At 30.2% G+C, this 20822-nt stretch overlaps 1 protein-coding gene across 1 annotated transcript in view; it reads right to left on the bottom strand.

Moving 5' to 3' along the window:
* Positions 1-9935, bottom strand: part of Smp_196410 (putative dachshund homolog) — a gene marked incomplete at both ends in the record, with an annotated part of 14302 nt that extends 4367 nt beyond the window's left edge. The window contains 2 exons of the mRNA XM_018792936.1: positions 9337-9682; positions 9857-9935. Coding sequence (XP_018647498.1) covers positions 9337-9682; positions 9857-9935 — 425 coding nt within the window. The remainder of the gene's footprint in view (positions 1-9336; positions 9683-9856) is intronic.
* Positions 9936-20822: the final 10887 nt, after the last annotated feature.

The following is a 20822-nucleotide window of genomic DNA, read 5'->3' as shown; positions in this document are numbered from 1 at the left end:
AGTTTGTTTACAGAAAGATAATCTGATCAAATATAATAATTTCTTTTTATCCGTTCTGAAAATATATTAATATATGATTATAGTTTTCTACTTTGAAGTTCTAGACCTGGACGTCCATCAAAACGTTTATCTGGAATTGAAACACCTGGTCTATCATCTGTACTTGGTTCCCATAAGTCACGTACCTGTCACAACAATGATTCAGGCGAATCTACTCCCAAACAATCACGTAGCTGTGCAAGCGATGGTGACAACAGTCGAAATAATCAGTCTCAAGTCGAACAAACTTTATGGCCCAACTCTCAAAATAATATTTCCACTTACCCGTTAATGAGTTCATATGAATTGGTTTTACCTCAACTACTGAAATCAAAAGTTTTTGGACATTTCAACTATGAAAATACTGAAATCTCCATAAAACCCCTTCTGATTTATTTAACAATTGACAATTACAACATTTCTTCATATCAAATTATTTCGTTTTATTTTCGATTTCTTTGTATCCAGTTATAATATCAATGTATCTCTTATCTTTTATTCTCTCTCTCTTCCTTTTGTCACTTTAATTTTCCCATAGAAAAGTCAAATTGTTTAGTGTCCATCATCATATATATATATAATCAACACTAAATTGTTACTTTTCACTGGTGTTTTGTAAATGTATTCAGTTGAAAACAAACGAGGTTACAAGTTTATAAATAAATGATAGTGAAACAATAATAATATGTAGAAGAAGGGATTACTGCCCACATATATATGTATATATATATATGTATCTTCTCTCTTTTAACGGTTATGACATTTTTTTCTTTTCTGACAAAACCAGTTAAATCCTGTCAAAAAGTATATTCACATTTCATATCATAAAATACGAATTATTTTTTTTGTTTTTACAATTTTTACTACTGAAAATAAAATAAAACAAGTAAACTGTGAAATAATTTCAAAGAAATTTAGTCCGTTTTTATCTATTCACCTATCTGTTTACCTACTTATTCGTAAATGTATAAAGATTAACTAATATATATCCATATATATAAAGTGGGGATACAAACGCAATAGTATGGAACAGCTGATGAAATTCTCATCTATTTTGTAAATATTATATTATCTATCAAACAAAACTAATCATTCATTCTATTACGGATTGAATACAATGAATTTCGAAAGATAAATAAAAAGAATTAACGATTTCAGAAGTGATGAATAAGTGAACTAGTGTGATAGTTTAATGTTACCATAGTATTGAGTAAGGTAGAGACGGAGAGATAGGGAGCATAAATTTTCATGTTTTTTTATCTGCTAAAACGTATGAGCAAAATGAAACTTACGTTTTCAACTTTAGTTCGTTATAATATTTTCATAATTAGATGATATTTAAGTATGAATTCTATAATTGATTGATACCTGAATAAATATGACATTGGTTATTGTTCAGTGATTAATTAGTTGTAAAGATAACAGTTCTACAGGAGGTCATTCACGTCTCTAACAGATCATTCGTAGCGACTAGAATTATGAAGCTAGGTGGAGCTGATATAAATTCCATATGAAATGTCAATTCCTTGAAGTTTATAGGTACGTTTTACTGATAGATGCTAACTAGCATAAAACATAAGTTCAGGATTTCTTGTCGGTTGACTTTATTCATCTAACATCTGAAAGAAGTGAATGTTTTACTGTTAATCATTGATAGAGATACAAAAGTGTTTAAAATATACTTAATTATATTCCTCGTATACTAGAAAATACTAAGAATATTAGTATATTTATGATTCAATTAATTTTTACTACGGTTATTCTCCATGTCAGGTAGAGACAAGTATCTACCTCAGTATAATGGAAGTTGGTCGCGCAATTTCGTGGATTGGTTGAGGTTGGACATTAACACCGTTGGTGCCGGCTCAGTGGTCTAGAGGTTAAGTGCTCTAGCGCGAGACTGACAGGTCCTGGGTTCGAAACTCATGAGGCAGGATCGTGGATGCGCACTGTTGAAGAGTCCCACAATAAGACGAAACGGTCGTCCAGTGCTTCCAGGTTTTCCATGGTGGTTTAGCTTCAATTGACTCATGATCTCAACTACATAATATTCTCAATTAATACAAGATTTAATGTAAGAACCATACATGTTTATGAGTTTTGCAAATTTATTAAGTATCATTACCAAGGTTTGACTTGATAATTTCGAATACATTGAGCATTGTTATGAATAAAATTAATATATTTGTAATATCCCAATGAGTAGAAAAATTAAATTTTCTGACGTTTCGTGACTCAGTGTAAGCCACTTCTTCAGGGAATGATTCTCTGGGATATTACAAATATATTATTTTATTTATAATTAATCAGGTTTTTTTTTGTGAGAATTTGCACATAAAATAGGGATGCATAATTTTGATATATAAATGAACATTAAAATTGAACTTGATTAACATGAACTAAGTGAAATCTAATTAAATAATATTATAATTAGAAGGGGTTTTATGGACGAAACGGCCGTCTAGTGCTTCCATGTTTTCCTTGGTGGTCTAGCTTCAATCAACTCATGGTTTCAACTATAAATAACACTAGTTTGTATTAAAGAACTGAAATCAAATTTGATGGATATTTTTAATCAAAAGGTATTATGTCGATGAATAATTAATCATTCTACTCATTTTTTGAGCTCATAATAATGACAATATCCTGTTATTCCATGATATTATTGACTTAAACAAGTTATAAAATCTTTACAGTTACCTAATTTTACCAAATTCAACAAACAGGTATCGTGAGTCAATTGAAGCTAGACCACCATGGAAAACCTGGAAGCACTGGACGGCCGTTTCGTCATATTATGGGACTCCTCAGAAGTGCGCATCCACGATCCTGCACTCGAGAGATCCGAACCCAGGACCTATCAGTCTCGAGCCAGAGCCCTTAACCGATAGACCACTGAGCCGATATCCAACGGTGTTAATGTCTAACTTTAAACAATTCACGAAGTTTGAGCGACCGTTCACCAATTGTCTTCAGTGAGCTGATATCTCTACAACAGACTTGGTAGAACTCCACTGACCACTGCTTCCCACTAGAACTCAAGGAAATATCTTTTGAAGTCGGTCACTAGTGAGCATATGATTATAGATGAGAGAGGGTTTTGTGGAGAATTTAGTATTTTCACAGTTGAAATCATGAGTCAATTGAATTTTATTGTCTATCATGTTATCAGTATTCATAGATAAAATATTAAGTGGATATAATATTTTCATGTCCTAAGGTATCAATATGCAGATGATCTCAAATGTTATATATATTCATTAGAAGGGGTTTTGTGGAGATTTAGCATTTTTATAGTTGAAAGCGTGAGCTTGAGTTGAAAGCTTCAATAGACTTACGCATTCAAATATATATTCATGTTTCTTATTCTTATTTAAGTAAGAATTCTCACAAAATTAACGTTTATGCCATTTAATATCAGTAGGGGTTTTTGTGAACATTAAAGTAATTTTAATAGTTGAAATCTCAAGTCAATTGAAGCTAGACTATCGTAGATGTGCACTTCTGAAGAGTCCCACAATAGGACGAAACGACCATCTAGTGTTTATAACATTTCTTGCTTGTTTTTAATTGACCTTACTGTTAAAACTAACTCATAACTGTATAGTGACAGTAAATTTCATATATCTATAAGCAACTTATGACATAGAATCATTATGAAAACAAAATGATCCATTTGACAGTGATTAATCAGTTGAAAGATTTAGTAAGAAATTTATATATCTAAATTATATAATAGGATAAGTTGAATAGTAGAATAGATTTCTCAACTTTGTTTACAATAATGTTTTATTCTCATTTATAATTAATAAATAATTTTTTTAAAGAAAAAAAAACAAAAAGAAATAAAGAAAAAAAGAAAAAGAAAAAACAAAAAACAAAAAGAAAACGTTTTATAAGATTAATTCGTTTTCGTTGTTTTTTTTTACTTTTTAAAAGGAGCTATTCCTATATTAAATATTATACACTGTCATTTTAGCCTTGTAATGTATAGATAAATAGATAGATATATACCTATATAACATGAAACAAATTTAACTTTTCCAAGTATCATTGTTCATTTCATCTTGTATGCATGAAAAAGAACAATAAATCCAGTATTTAAGAGAAAAAAAAGAGAGAAAAAATAAAGAAAAAAAAGAAGAAAAATAATAATAATAATATATTTAAATAAATAGAAAATATGTTTATATGTATTAGAATGAAAATTTAAAAAAAGACACGAACAAAACAGGAAATTAAATAATAATAATAATATATAACTTTCATATAACCTTAACTAACACCTTATGATTCAAATGTTTGAAATGAATGAGAAAAACTAACTAGGAACAATATTCTAGAAAAGTTATTAATGATATATATATATATTACTTATTTATATATTTCATTATATCAGCTATTCTATGGAATAATATATCATTCAACAGTTTTTAAAAAAAGATGTTTTTCTATGTTTAACAGTCATTTACAAAATTTTTCCAACCTATGTGATAATAAAAGATGGATAGTGGCTAGCAGTGGAATGCAGGACGTGCGTTTCGTCTTATTTGGGATTCGTCAGCTGGATGTATCTGCATCTCAGAGTTCATATTCACTTCACCGTTCGCTTCGAATGCCACTGCGTTATCCACTTAGCTATTGAGTTCTGATAACCACTTGCTTGTGCAATGGGATGAAGCTTAAATTCATTTAGTATTATTTGGCTGAATCTTCCCATTGATGTTTAGGACTGCAACTGGTCAGTCTCCTATTAACATATATGCATACTGTGCGTATTGCCTCAATATAGCATTAATTCACAAACATTATAAGCAAAGATGGATATTGGCTAGCGGTGCAATCCAGGACACGCGTTTCGTCCTATTTGGAATTCGTCATCTGAATGAATCTGCATCTCAGAGTAGATGTTCACTCTGAGACTCGAACCTAGTGTCTTTCGCTTCAAATGCCATTGTGTTATCCACTTATCTATTGAGTTCCGATAGCCACTTGCTTGTACAGTGGGGTGAGTTTTTAAATTCACTTGGGAAGATACAAGTAAAGAGCATCAAGTGAATTTATCCGATAATAAATTGACAAACTTATTTGTTGGTTAGATCTATAGCTTATTGTAAATACTTAAGTTCTCTTTTGAATGTGTAATTTCACAGAAGTAATAGATGTTTTGTATGAATGATATAAGTAAATGATGTCTATTCATAATTAAATTTTAAAAACTGATAACCGATGCTTATCACTAAGGTTTGATTCGTTAGTTAATTTTCATAGTTACGAAACTTCTCTATGATTCTTGAGAATAAGCTTCATTCTGAAAGATTATCAGTCAGAGAACAGTTAAAAACCAAATAGTATTGAATAGAATTTTTTCTTCTTATTCACAGACCATTAAGAAGTGCTCTGTCAACACCACATATGAAATGAAAATCAAGACAATCAGATTTTGAAACGAGTTTAACAATACAGAGCTACTTAGTTGGAATCTATATTGATAAATTATAGTCGATTTATAGTATAGTAGAATCACCATCTGAAATGATCAGTGAGTTAATATCTGAATAGTGATTTGATTAACTCTAAGGAGAATGGCTATTATCTGAGACTAAATGAAATATATTACAAACCTAGTCAAAAACAGCATATCATTATCTTTAAATCTACTATATTATCCAGCCACATTACATAGATTTTTAATGAAAACATTGTTTTAACAAAATGAAACAATGATTCTAGATAAAACGGTTCAGATCCACATGTGTAAAACATTGCTTTAGGTTCCATAAAAAAAGATTAAACATATCTTTATTATTAAGTTAAAAAGTAATATCAGCAAATATTGTTAAACGTCAATTCAAAGTTTCAAACCTTATTTCAATAGTTGTTATGAACCATGAGCTTAAATCATAATAAGTAAATAACCAAACGAAGGCCCATATTTCTTGTGAATTATATTTATTGTAAAGAAAATATTTCAGTAGTTGAGATCATGGGCCGATTGAAGCTAGACCACCATGGAAAACATGGAAGCACTGGACGGCCATTTCGTCGTACTGTGGGACTCCTCAGCAGTGCGCGTCCACGATACCGCCTCGTGAGTTTCGAACCCAGGATCTATCAGTCTCGCGCGCGAGAGCCTAACCTCTGGACCATCGAGCTGGCCAGCATCCAACGTTGTTAATGTCTAACTTCAACCGATCCACGAAATTGAGCGACACATCCACTATTGTCTTCAGTGAGTTACTATCTCACAACAGACCTGATTGAACTCCACTGGTTACTGCTTCTCACTGGAACTCCAGGAAATACCTCTTGTTGACTTTATACAGACCTTAGTCATTCTTGTTGATGTTTAAACTTTCTGAGAAATGCCTCAACTAATCTAATGAAAATTGATATCGTTTATGAGCACTGCTATGGCACATCAATACTCAACTTGGTTTCAACAATTTGACTTATAGATCAATATCATTGTAAAATATCTTACTTATATCAAATATTTAGAACTTGACAAGATTGAAGTTTATCTTTTTCATTAATTAGACGTTAAGTCTTGTTCAATTTTCATTTTTGTTTTTGATCATATATGTATAACCGAAAAAAGGTACTTAAGTGAAGTCAAAGATGATTGTGAATCAATCTACACTAGACAGCAATAGGGTAGTTAGGTGTTAGTTTTAAAAGTGGATTTTACATAATATTCTAGACTGTTACAAATTATTTATATCAAAAAAATTATTAAAGTATGTACATTACGTAATGAAAATAATTCAGTAACAGAGACTACAGAATAAGTAGCTGTTCATTTCCCTTTTTTCTATACAGCATCAGAATTCATACAATGAAATTATGAGTAGTTTGTAAAACGGTTAAAACTACAGTGTCTAACCATATAGTTACAAGATACAAATTTAACACATTTGAAACTTCAAATATTCCAATACAAATAGATATGATAAAGAACTGTCACCTAGATGTTTTTAATGATGCTTTTTTGAATTAAACGGCTAATTTCGAAGCAATCACTGTCATTCTAACCAGCTTATCAGTAAATACATTCACCAGTATAAACTTTCAATTTACTAAATGCAGCAAAATTTTGATGTCAGCATATTAAACAACAATACTTGATTCTGTAGTGAATTAAAAAGTCAAATTCCTGACTATGATAACGCCAGTACTGTAATACATCTTTTGCTAGATACTGACTCAGTAGTCTAGAGGTTAAGCGTTAGCCCGCGAGACCGGTGTTCTTGGGTTTGATTTTCACTTATGAGGTCGTTGATTCGCAATTCTGAGAAATCTTTTACCAAGACGAAATAGCCGACCAGTGCTTCCAGGTTTTCAATAGTGGTCTAGATCAGTTAGTAATTTCAGCTTTGTCACTAAAATCTTTAGTTTATCAACTACTATGTACAACCAATATTCGACTGAGTAAATAACTAACAGCAAAAGTATATAGAAATAACATTAGAGATACTGAAATAAATCATCCTTGATCTTGAAAAGAATCTCTTACTTTGTATTAAAAAGATATAACTATTTCTTTTTTCGTAAAAGTTAAAATCACTATTCATAATAAGTGTTTATATAAAATCTTATTTAGCCACTATTTTGGTCGAAAATTATCGGGTTACCTTTACGCTTGACAGAAATACTTTTAATTTGATGTGTTTTTCTATATTAATTAAGTTTTATTTCTTAATCCGAAAATTTATTTAGCAATACATCATATAGATGAAAACCAATGTATTCTATATGAGAACTCAATGAATCTATCTAACAGTACATATAGTATACACCTGATAGTCTATACTACTCTTTCATCTAGTACTCTTATACCTAAGTATGACTTTTCATAACAAAACTAAACTGACCTCTTTTATCCTGTTTAAATGATGTTATAATGATAGAAAGATTTCTGTTTACTGACTTATTAGATCTAAACACTTCTGGTATAAATATAACTAGAAATTTGACAGCATATATAAATACTAGACATCCCATATCAACATCTATCATTCTCATAGTGCTACTTTACCTGGAATCTGTATGTAGATAAAACTGACTGTAGTATGATGAACGAAATATGAGAATAATTTTTCCTCTACATTTAAAGTAATATAAATCCGACAGCATGAAGATTACTTTCATCATTAGTAGGAAAACTACCGAAAATCAGAGAGGATTAGAGAATGTCTTCTCATGACATTTAATAACAGTTACATCACTGAACAATGAATACTGAATTACGAAAAATAAATTATATGTCTGATGATATCTTACTCTGTTGGTCACTACTTATGTAATATAATTTCCTTATATTGTCTTTGACTAACATTCATCAAATTAAAAAAAAAATTTCTCTTATAATACACTAAGTTTACGCAATGGTTATAGAAAGATTGATCCTATTCTGGAAAGAATCTAATTACTCACAAATAGGAAATTTATTTTTGACTGTTCTCAAACAATAAATTTTTACAAAGAATGGAGTCTTTAATTTAACTATTAAAACAAAATAATAAATATTATCCATTGTAATGATATCCATGAGCTATGAATAAAATTATTAAAATCTGATCTTTAAATTCCACGCAAAAATCCTACTTGCGAATTCGGTAAACTATTAACGCATATCCCAATATAGGTGATAGAATTTAATGAAACATTAGTATCCATTATAAAAAAATCGTGACAACAATCGTCAATCAACACTAAAGTCAGAATTTTCAATAAAAATGTAAAGACACTTCTACTTGGAGAACTACGAAAACCATCATCCAGAAGATACAGGGTTTTTTTTAACAGTTGTCTACGCAAAATACTTGGAATCCGTTGGCCAGACACTATCAGCAAAAACCTACTGTGGGAGAGAACAAACCAGATTCCAGCGGAAGAAGAAATCAGGAAGAAGTTCTGGAAGTGGATAGGACACACATTGAGGAAAGCACCCAACTGTGTCACCGGACATTCCCTCACATGGAATCCTGAAGGCCAAAGGAGAAGAGGAAGACTGAAGGTCTTCCTTGCATTACACCGAGAAATAGAGACAGATATGAGAAAAATGAACAACAGTTGGATAGAACTAGAAAGGTAGGCCCAGGACAGAGTGGATTGGAGAATGCTGGTCGGTGGCCTATGCTCCATAGGGGGTAACAGACATAAGTAAGTAAGTAATATAAAATCGTATCATGTGTATGCTCTAATAAAATATGTTGTACATCATTGATAAAAAATATATGGAATGAAAAATGTACTCATTTAAAAATATATTGTCCAAAAATCGATTCATATTACCTTGAATTTGTACAATCAGCATAGAGTATATCAAATTCTTGTGGTGCAATTAATTTACATCGATTAACACCTGGTTGTATTGCACCTAAACCTCTTAATATACGTACTTGTTCAACATTACATACAACTGGAATAATATCTAAACGTTTTAATTTTGTATAAACTGTATGTAAACCACCAACTAAATGTTTTAAAAATAATTCAAATGCTTGTGGTAAACAAATTAAATCACGTCCATTCACTGTGAATGTTGCTAAATGAGCACCACGATATTCTAAAAAGTGTACTTGATTATTTTCTGGTAAATTTGGTACTGGATTTGGTGTACAATAAGCTAATGATTTAGCTGAAGATGATAATAATAATTGATTATTTTCATTTGTATTAGTATTATCATTATTGTTGTTATTATTAAGAAATGATGATGATGATGACGATGATGATGAATGATAATTGGACTGATGTAATTTCAACGTTAACAAATTATCAAAACTCCATGTATCTTTTGATGAAATTTTACTTGATAAATCCATGATATCTGATGATCGTTTATCTTCTGTATTTAATAAATCTTTATAATGAGTTAATTTGTCTAACATCTCTTTCTTCTAAATATATATATGTATCAACTTGCTTATTTCAATGTGTTCAGGTGAACTACTTCAATTGAAGGAAGGTAAGGACCGGATAGAAAGAAGTCAATAGATTACGAATTGCAGGATTAATTCTGTTTCAGTGTATTTCTCTCTCTAATTTATAGATGCTACTTTTTATGTTCTAAAACTCAGAGTAACAAAATGTGAGTGATACAATTGAATTTTCCTGTGTGCTTTTTTTTTCGTTGAACTCTCTAGTTATTTAGTTAATAGTAGTAGTATGTAACTAGACAATGGAATAGTTAATCATATAACAGATTGAATAAACGGGAAATATGTTCATTTCATATTTAACTTCCCTTTTAGAATAATGTTAGAGTATTGTATGTCTATTTCTGTTTCCCATTGATGATCTTTCCTTCTATTTTTTTGTTTGTTTTTGACTTTACAGCATTAAGTCATATGAAGTTGAAGAAGCATAGAAATCGTGAAATTCTACAAATGAAAATGAGAATACTTTTCAAGTTTTTTTTTTATTACTACTCTATTTGTTTCATTTCTATCCCCCATATTCAAATAATACGTCTAGTATTCTTTGATATTGTGTTTGTACAACAATTAGAACACTTACATACATTCATAGATTAGAATACTAATAGTAGTCTTTCTAAATATATATAAATGAAATGGTAAACTGATTATTTCTGTACTAAATACATCTCTTCTCTTATATAGAATAATTCTTTTGTTGGATAGAAAATAATAAGGAATGAGTTTTGATTGCTTTATTTCTTAATGATTAAACTATAGGCTTATACTACTTATGTTGATAAGAGATATATATTCATTAACAAAGTGTCAGATATGTACGATTTTAACATCCACTATGTGTGTGTGTGTGCGTACATTGTATCCGAGACTTATTTATTCTTTCATTTTATCATGACTGATATGTAACTATATTTCTCTACTTACTTGAATTGTCCAATCAATTGACTTTTAAGGATAGAAAAACTGAAAATTCAGTCTCTCCATATTTATATTTTATAGATGCGATTAATTACTGGTATGCATTGATTGTTCTTGTTACATATATATCTAATCAAGTTTTCTTTTTATCTATTCTCAATTTTTTCTTTTCTTTAAGGAGGGAGAAAATGTAAAAGTCTATTATATTCCTTCTGTATGCATAGCTCAGGTTTCTTCATTATAACTGAGTTGATTCGTGCATAGTTTACCTATAGTAATTATTAACTTTTTTATTTTATCAATTCATTTTATCCTTTACTGTAAAAGTATAATTGACAAATAATAATAGTTGACTTGATATAGTTCATACTACTAACATACAAGTACATAAGTGTTTCCATTATATTTCAATTGTCTTTGTAATATTTAGTATTCAACCTTAACCAAACTCGTTAATACTTTAGTTAATCATTGGAGTTATGAAATACTAAAATACTGAAATGGTTAACAAAACAGAAATGCTCAGTATAAAATTTGAATGAAATCATGAACAAACCTCAGTGATTCTAGTGGTTAAGCGCTCGCGCGCGAGACTAATAAGTCCTGAGTTCGAATCTCGCGAGGAGGGATCGTCGATGTGCACTTCTGAGGAGTCCCACAATAGGACGAAACGGCCGTCCAGTGCTTCCAGGTTTTCCATAGTAGTCTAGCTTCAATTGACTCATGATTTCAACTATAAAACGTAGATATATTTGAGCTACTAATTGACCTGCAATTATTGTTTTACACTGTCAAAATTAAGACCGAAAATTACTCTATATCTAAACTATAGATTCTCAACCACCAATTATCTTGCATAAACCTTTCGTGTTTGTCTTTGACCGGCACCATTCTTAATTCGTACAATCATTTTACACAATTCACATGAGTTTTTTTTATCTTAACTATCTAAACAACATTCCTCTTATTAAGTATTGTATTCACACAAAATTATTACTACTTAATCCTTACTATTATGTCAGAAGAACCGATATAGCATTTTTCTTATTATGGATGTGATTTATCGTATTATATTAATTGAAACTTGACATATCACAAAGGAATTCCTTATCTTCTCCTTAAAGAACCTTCCAATTTCACAGGTAATACATTTTGGATGTCTTCAAGCCACAGACAAAAGTAAAAGCTCACTATTGTTGTTCACTTCACTTATTTAGTCATTGTAATACAACAATCATAGATTAATAAATTTAGATTATGTTAATGACATCATCGAAAGTAATTATACTTTCAAATGGTCTTGGTTTTTGAATACTTTTAAAGTGACTAAAACCTAAATATCTTGTTTTAGAATGATGAATAACATTTAGATGCTTTTCTATCTAATAACTCATTATTTGCAACATATATTCAGCCCGGTCTAATATCTTTGATGGGTGAGCTCGAAGTTAAAGTCCCAAATATTATACTTATATATATGGCATGCTTACAGACACGCTTCACATATTATGATTTACATTTCCAAGTATTCTTCCACCAACAAAGCACTTTATTTAACTAGACTTTCTAAGAGTTTAACGATTCCTATAGAATATTTCATTGACTTTAACTAAGAAAGTTATATGTCATGTTTTATATTAGTAATTATGATTACCGAACTGTCTTAAAATCTATTCTAGTTATTCGTCACAGTACACAATTCATATATAGAATTCATTTATTACTATCTAAAATTGTATACTATACCTTTTTAACTATTTTACAAAATGGATTACCCCCCCCCCCCAAAAAAAAGAGAAAAATTAGAAAACTTGACAATCAAAGTATATTGAAATTTATAAATGATAAACATTAAATTAAATTAATCTATTCAAAAAGAAAGTACATACAGAAGGAGAAATGAAAAAGAAATAAGTTTAATTTATTTCCACATCATCAACAATAGTAATTCTTTTACAGTTTAATCAACTGGAAGTAACAGGATTTTTAGCCTGAAGGATGATTGCATACATATATATATGTTTATCAGAAAGGAAAATTTTATTGGTATACCATTGTTATAGAATATAAAATAAATAATTATATGAGAGAAGAAAATATAAAAAAAGAAAAGAAAAAGAATACAATCATTGGAAGTGGTGAACAAATGAAGGAGAATAAAGGAGATAGATCATTTCTGTTACATTTCATTATCGTTAAAATATTTACATTCAAATGAAATTACCTGACCAACCATACATTATGGTTATGTAAGTCTCATTTTTTTTCATATATCATAATGAAAATGTTGTAAACAGAAAAATGTGACTAGTAAATCTACTGGTCTATATTTAAACGGTTTTTAATGAAATGTAATATGGTAGTGAGTTTGCTAAAATTTTGAAAGACTTCGCTAAGTCATCATCTATATAATTGAGATGTACTATTGTAGAACTGTTTCACACAAGGTTCTTTTCATTATTTTCGAAATAATTCTAGTATTGGATGTTTGAGGTCATCCGTAGTGTTTTCAGTGTTCAATAATTGTATATAGTTGAGATCATGAGACAATTGAAGCTAGACCACAATGGAAAACCTGGAAGCACTGGATGGCCGGTTAAGTGCTCGCGCGCGAGAATGATAGGTCCTGGGTTCGAATCTCATGAGGCGGGATCGTGGGTGTGCACTGCTGAGGAGTACCACAATAGGACGAAACGGCCGTACAGTGGTGGTCTAGCTTCAATTGACTCATGATCTCAACTATATAAAATTACTAAAATCTCCACAAAACCTCCTTCTGACGATATTCAATAATTGTGTTTGGTCAGTTTTACATTTGCTTAGTAGATGTATGCTATATGTCAGTGTGTGGTTATCATTAAAGATTTAGTTAGTTATCCTGGAATGTGAAAATTGAGAGAAACAGAAAAATTGGATTAAGTTCAAAAGTCAGATGCGTCTAAGTAAGTGAACGAGAAACAATAAAGTTGTTATGAGTTTATAAAATAATAAAAACCAAAGTTAGGAAAAAGTGATATTGTAAGGTAATTTTCCTTTGTCTTATTTAAAGAATAATTCTTGAGTAAAATAAGACATAAAATAAAGATTCACAAAATAAGCGCTAATTTATTTGTAAAGGTTGTTTGAAATTTTCAGTTGACGTTAAGGACTGGAATCGATTGGTCTCTTTTAGGCGTATCCTTGATAGACTGTTGCAACATTGACAATAAATCACGATGATATAAGGCAGAGCTGAATGATAGTTAACACTAGAATCAAGGAGCTTCCTATTGTCTTATTTGGCATTCCTCATCCGAGTATATCTGCATATCAATGTTGATGTCTATATTGGAACTCAAACCCTGTCACTTTCTCTTCATGCACTACGCATTGTCCACTAAAGTAACGAGTCCAGATAATTTATGTTTTCCTATCGGCAATATTAAGAAAATGTGATTAAATTATATCAGCACAATCTTTTTAGGATGAATATGTATCAATAGAGACTGAGCAATTCCAGCTCTTAACATCAACAACGGAAGAATACAATATCAAGATTTTGAAAAACATTAATAATCTATCCTTCTCAAAGGTTATTTATCAAATCTAAAGGTTTAATGTTTTTCCAATCCCTAGACTAACAATCATTTCTCTATTATAATTAATAAAAAAAAACTGAAAAATTAAAAAAAAAATTCATCCTTTTTAAGTAAAATAATTCGGTGAAAAAATTTTATGTTTCATAGGTCAATGAACAACCATAAAGAAATATAGAGAAGAGTAATTATATCACAACATTATCGTCTTATTTCATTATTGTACTTTCAACTATACTACTTATATCCCATTCTCAATCAACATAACAGTAGTAATAAATATTATCATCGAAAATATTTAAAAAAATTGTTTTTAAAAAAAAACAGAAAAGTTTACGGATTTCCTTTCTAATTTCATGATTGTTAAAGTTTACTTTTATTTCTACTCGAAAATAATCAAAATAGTTAACTTTAAATGAATGAATGAATGAATTGGTGCATGCAATCCACATGATAACAAAAAAAAACAAAACAAGGATACTTTACACTAAGTGACACAAAAAAATATTTAATCAAAGTAAGAATTGAAATCTTCTCCCAGTATCTTTCTCCCTACCCCTCCAAATGTATATATATACATATACACAATAATGCTATTGACCATTGTCACTTATCAATTTCTTTTTTTGTCTATATGCGTGTTAGTGTTGTAAATATCTTATAACAGACATTTTCATCTTTTACCTACATAACTAAACGTTTCCGGTTGTATAATAATAATAATCATCATCATCATCTTAACTTGTGTGTTTCTATTAGGCTTCCGTTATTATTATTTTTTCGTTTAGCAATCTTTCAATTGTACTGAAGTTTATGTATGTTTTACTTCAGTTTGTAAATTCAATAACTGTTAAATATACAATCAGTTATATTGAATATAAATATTGTAAGAATAAAGTTTCTACATCTATACATTTTGAAGCGAAAGGTACTGGGTTCGAATCCCAGAGTGAATATTAACTCTGAGATGTAGGTACATCCAGCTGACGAGTCCCAAATAGGACGAAACGCGCGTCTCATAATAGTAATTACTATTTCCCTTTTTTTTCGTTGAAAATAATAATTTATAACACGCACACTTTTACTGTTTTATTTTATCAATTATCTTGTTCTAGATTTTTTTATTCTTCTTTTTTGTTGTCGTTGTTGTTGTTAAAATGTATAATTAGACATTTTCATTGTTACATTCTATTTTATTCTGAATTCGGTCATTTTGTTTTATTTATTTGTTTAATTTTTTTCTTGCGAACTTCCGTTGTTAATTTCTCTCTTTATTAAATTATTGAGAAAGAAATAACCTTTTGTATTTTTAGTTTTCCTTGTTGAAATGCTCTCACACGATCACGCATATACAGCCACTGCCAGGGAAGTCCTACTCACTGCCTTCTCAAGGTGCTGTGTTGTTTACAGAGTTGAGAGAACGAAAAGCGAATATTCGGTGCTATAACCGGGTTGGTGGACACGGTGAGTCCACCTAAGGGAGTTAGAAAACCCTGATTCCAAACCAATGATGGATATGGGCTCTAGGATCCTAAAGGAATAGATAGTGTATGAACCAATCGTTGGTTACTAGCCGCCATGGGACTGCATCTCCTTACGTTGCTGCACTTTCTTGTGGGTCAGACCTTTAGGTCGACGTCTCCGGGTATGGCCCCCTAAGAAAACCATCTGCTTCGATCTGGGCACACGGGCAGTATCACAGTCCACACACAAATCGAATGACTTGTGTGGTGCAGATGTATTCGGTGCCCCTTTGTACTAAAATTAATGTCTCCAAATGAATAAATAAATAAAATCTGAGTTCGTAGGTTATGATTACAGAAAAAAAGGATGAATACCGTTTTTCTTTTACGTTTATCAGTGAATAATATCCATTTTGTAGCAGTTCTTTAAGAAATGCTTATTGTTTTGAACTATCAAATTATTCTAACCAAAATGTCATGAATTACAGAAAAATGTAGAGAGCTGTATGATAGTTGTACTATGTAAATGAATTCAACCCTGATAATGAATGGAAATGTATTACCGTCAAATTTGTTTTACTATACTGAAAACTAGATACTATATTGATATCATATGCGATTATTGATAAAAATTCAATATTGCTCCATCAATCATTCTCTACTATAATTGCTCTACAAAAATTGTGTCATCGTATATCCGATGTCCATATATCATATGAAGTCAACTAACTCAATGCAGTTTTAGTTAAGAGGAGGTAACTATGGAGGTAACTCTGTAGTATTTAAACTGTCGAAACGTTATCTAAATGATAAAATTATCTCCTAGTCTGACACTTTTATAGGTAGAATGTCATGAGAAATGCAATTCACAATATCGGTAAATTTCAACGAGTGTTATAAACTTTTATCTTTAAAGTTCAGATAATAGTTTATTTCAGAGTGTCAAGAGAATAGGATGTAGAGCATAATTATGACATGAGGAGTCGATATATATACAACTTACGTATACTTTCCTGTTAAGGTGAGAACTTATGGTCAGTAACATTTTGATTTTATTTTAAAGGCCAAACTGTGGCATATTTTACCCTCATTTTGTTTCGTGTCATTTTTTTTCCAAGGAAAATGTAAATATGTATATTCCCGAATACTTGTAAAATATTCCATTACGAGTCCACTTATAACCTCATGTTTTGTTTGTAGTTGAAAGGTAGTTTAGTGGAAAAAGTATAGTGAAGTTTCAGAGTTATATAAAGAAGTTTCTTCAGTAAGGTATTTCATACACAAGTGAAAAATTAGTAAACTAACTGATAAATTAAAATAGGAACAGTTCAAAAAGCGGTAAATGCATAAATGAATGGCCTTGGAGAATTGCCCATACTCTAGTTTCACTTCGACGTAATCGTCTGAATTGGATCACTTTGGCTTTAAGTTGTTCATATATTTCATATCCATGATATTGGATGCTAGAGACTTGGCAATTTCCTGTACGAAATCACCGGATTACTTCATATAAGCGAAATTTTTGTACGATATTAACATGTCAGTTTCGCGAAATTATTATTGATGAATACCTAGAAAATTAGACTTCCAAACTACTTGTTAGTAATATAGATTCAGTATGTTACCGTTTGGTCTATTCTAAATTAGTGTACTAAATAACTGAATTCCAGATCATTAAATAGACTTCATCGATAATACCTAAAAAAATAACATCACTTTCCTATATAAAGAAGAGTCAATACAAAACTGTAGCCTTAAAAGCTCAATTCGAAATATTAAAGATGATTTTTAAGTAGTCATCTTATATTACAATGAAGGTTTGTGGAAATTGTAGTAATTTAATAGTTGAGTTCATGAGTGGACTTAGGCTAAATCACCATTGAAAACATAGAAGCGTTGGATGGCCATTTAATCTTAGTATGAGACTCGTGGGCAGTGCTCATCCGTGATCCCGCACATGGGACTCGAACCCAGGAATATCGGTCTCGCGAGCGAAGGCTTAACTTCTAAACCACTGAGCCGACATCCAACAGTGTTAATGTCTAGTGCTTCCAGATTTTTACTGGCCGTCTAGCTTAAATCAACTGATGAATTCAACTATCATATCACAATCTCTTAATGTTCATAAACTACGATAATCCAGTTAATTGAGTTAGAGTAAAACAAACATATTTGTATGATATAGTTTTTTTTTAATATTTTCTCTAAATTCAAATGAGATAAATATAACTTACTGAGAAAACTTAAAAACTTTTTTTTAAAAAATCGTTCATACTACTGACTATCATATAATATAACTGAACGTAACAGTTATGAGAACTAATCAAAACATTTATATTCTTCCCTAAATGTCTATGCAGTTTTAGTAAACAAGAGAAATTCTTATTCACTAGGGAATAAAAAGCATTTAAAATAATATCACCTAAATGACATCCTTTTTTATTGGATAAAACCATATTACTTTCTTTGACAAAGATGGTTTCATTTATTGTAAGATAAGATCAAGGGTTATATATATATATATATATATATATATATATATACAGAGAGAGAGAGGGAGGGAGGGAAAGTATTTATGATTACTAAAAATTGTCAAGTGAAACATTCCCTTTTCATTTAACTGTCTAATTACTTTCTCCTTTCAAAAGTTGAGAATAAACGATAAAAAAAGAAAATTTTTTCCCTATGAATGAATTTCAAAGTCATATTTTTCTAAAACGTTTATTTGCCATTTAGATGCCAGTTTTATTGTATGTTGGATGAAAAAAGAAACTTATGAGAAAGCAAATCATTTTCATATAAGCTCAACATTCCTCTTTTTTGGATTCATTCCATTTTTAAAAAAAACACACAATATTCTTTTAACTAACTTGTTGTTTTGTTGTTTTGCTTTTTCTTTCATAACTGTCATTATTATTTTTTTTATCGAGACACACACAAACTACTTAATTTATCTAATAGTAAATAGTTAAGTAATGGAATTCCATATCTTTTCCCCCTAAAAAATACAATTATAGATTTGTATAGATGTACAATGAGAAATTTCGAAAGTCGAAGGTTATTAAAAAAAATATTTTTTCTTTTTTTTTCTTTTCTTTTTTACTATCAAGGGAAAAGTCTTCAACAATTATAAGTAATTATGATATGTCATAGATAAAAGATTAAAATAAAATAAATTATTTTAGTTTCCAAAAAAAATTTTCCTACATTGACAATGAACATTAATTGAAGTTTGTTTTTTTTAAATAAATAGTGATTGTAATCATAATTGTAATGAAAATAAAAATAAGTGAGTAGGTAAAACAATGTTCAAGTAATATATAAAAGGGGGTTTTGTGGAGATTTTAGTAATTATATATAATTGAGACCATCAGTCAATTGAAGCTAGACCACTATGGAAAACCTGGAAGTACTGGACGACCGTTTCGACCTATTGTGGGACTTCTCAGCAGTGCGCATCCACGATCCCGCCTCATGAGATTCGAACCCAGGACCTATCAGTCTTGCACGCGAGCACTCAACCGATAGACCACTGAGCCGACATTCAACTCCAGGGAAATATCTCTTGAAGTCAGTCACTAGAGGATGCGCACTGCTGAGGAGTCTCACAATAGAACGAAACGGCCATCCAGTGCTTCCAGGTTTTTCATGGTGGCCTGGCTTCAATTGATTCATGATTTCAAGTAGTTAAAACTAGTCATAAAAATTTATGAAGATGGTATTCTTGAAAACATTAGAATTATGTAGATTAGTAAGTTACTATTTATAGTGAGTAATCGATATTTAGTAAGTGATTAGTGTCTCGTTTTTACTTAATACTGATCAAATTACTATTTGGCTATTAACGTAAGGGACTCAACATCTTCAGTACTTTATCTTGATATAAAGTATTTGAAGGAAGTTAACAGAGCTTCTTAAATGATGTAATCCTTCTCGAAATTTAGTTTGAATAAATTCTATTGGAATTTAGTATCTTTTTTCAAGTCATTCAACTCATCCATCATGAAAGTAATCAACAGTTAATCGAAACAACTTTATTTTTAAATATATTACTTACTTATAATACTATGATTAGTGAAGCTGATATTCCCTTGGAAAAAGTCATCTACTCAAACAATTACTTTTGTAGCAGACATATGTATTAAATGTTTTGAATGGACTATTAAGATGTATTTTGTAAAAGGTTTTTGTGATATATGCAGCTTTAAGTATTCAGAGATATTTTCTTTGAAGTCATTAAAGACTAAAAAAGTTCATTATCATGCTCTAGTATCAGCCGCTGTAAATACATTTTATTTGAAATTATGCGTTTAGGTATACTATTTAATGTACTGTGTAGTGGTTGGTTGTCAGCCAGGTTGGATTCACATAATTCACTTTTTAGAAAGCTCTATTCCAAATACGTATGAAATGACTACTTATTATTGGTGCCATTTAAATGAGACCACAACACTTTACATAGCCTGACACCATTAACGGCTACTTATATTAGATTTATGACACTATATGTAAGAGAGCACACGGCTTATGGTTATTACTAAGGAATAAGAAAGAAAATACTGTTTACATACAGTAGGATGGTAGAACTATAGTGAGCTACAACAAGTAGCTATAGAAGTTATGTAGTGTATAAACAGTTTGTCTGAAAAGTCAAATTTATCTCCATAAAAGTTCCTTCGTTGGTTTAGGCCATTTCAGTTTTAGAATATAAAATACTAGCAAAAGAACTTTTTAAATGCTTAATTATTCGCTGATAAGACTGTTATCTTCATCTACATTTTCATTTTATTCAATAAACATAAGTTTGTTGACAGGGTTTCTATATAGCAGACCATTTAATAATTCTCGGTTTTGAGAAATGAAAATATCTGATTTAGTAGCAT

This window comes from Schistosoma mansoni, chromosome 1, assembly GCF_000237925.1.
Source record: "Schistosoma mansoni strain Puerto Rico chromosome 1, complete genome".
NCBI lineage: Eukaryota > Metazoa > Platyhelminthes > Trematoda > Strigeidida > Schistosomatidae > Schistosoma > Schistosoma mansoni.
The sequence above is the reverse complement of the archived record's forward strand: the minus strand, read 5'-3'. Positions and strand labels throughout refer to the sequence as shown.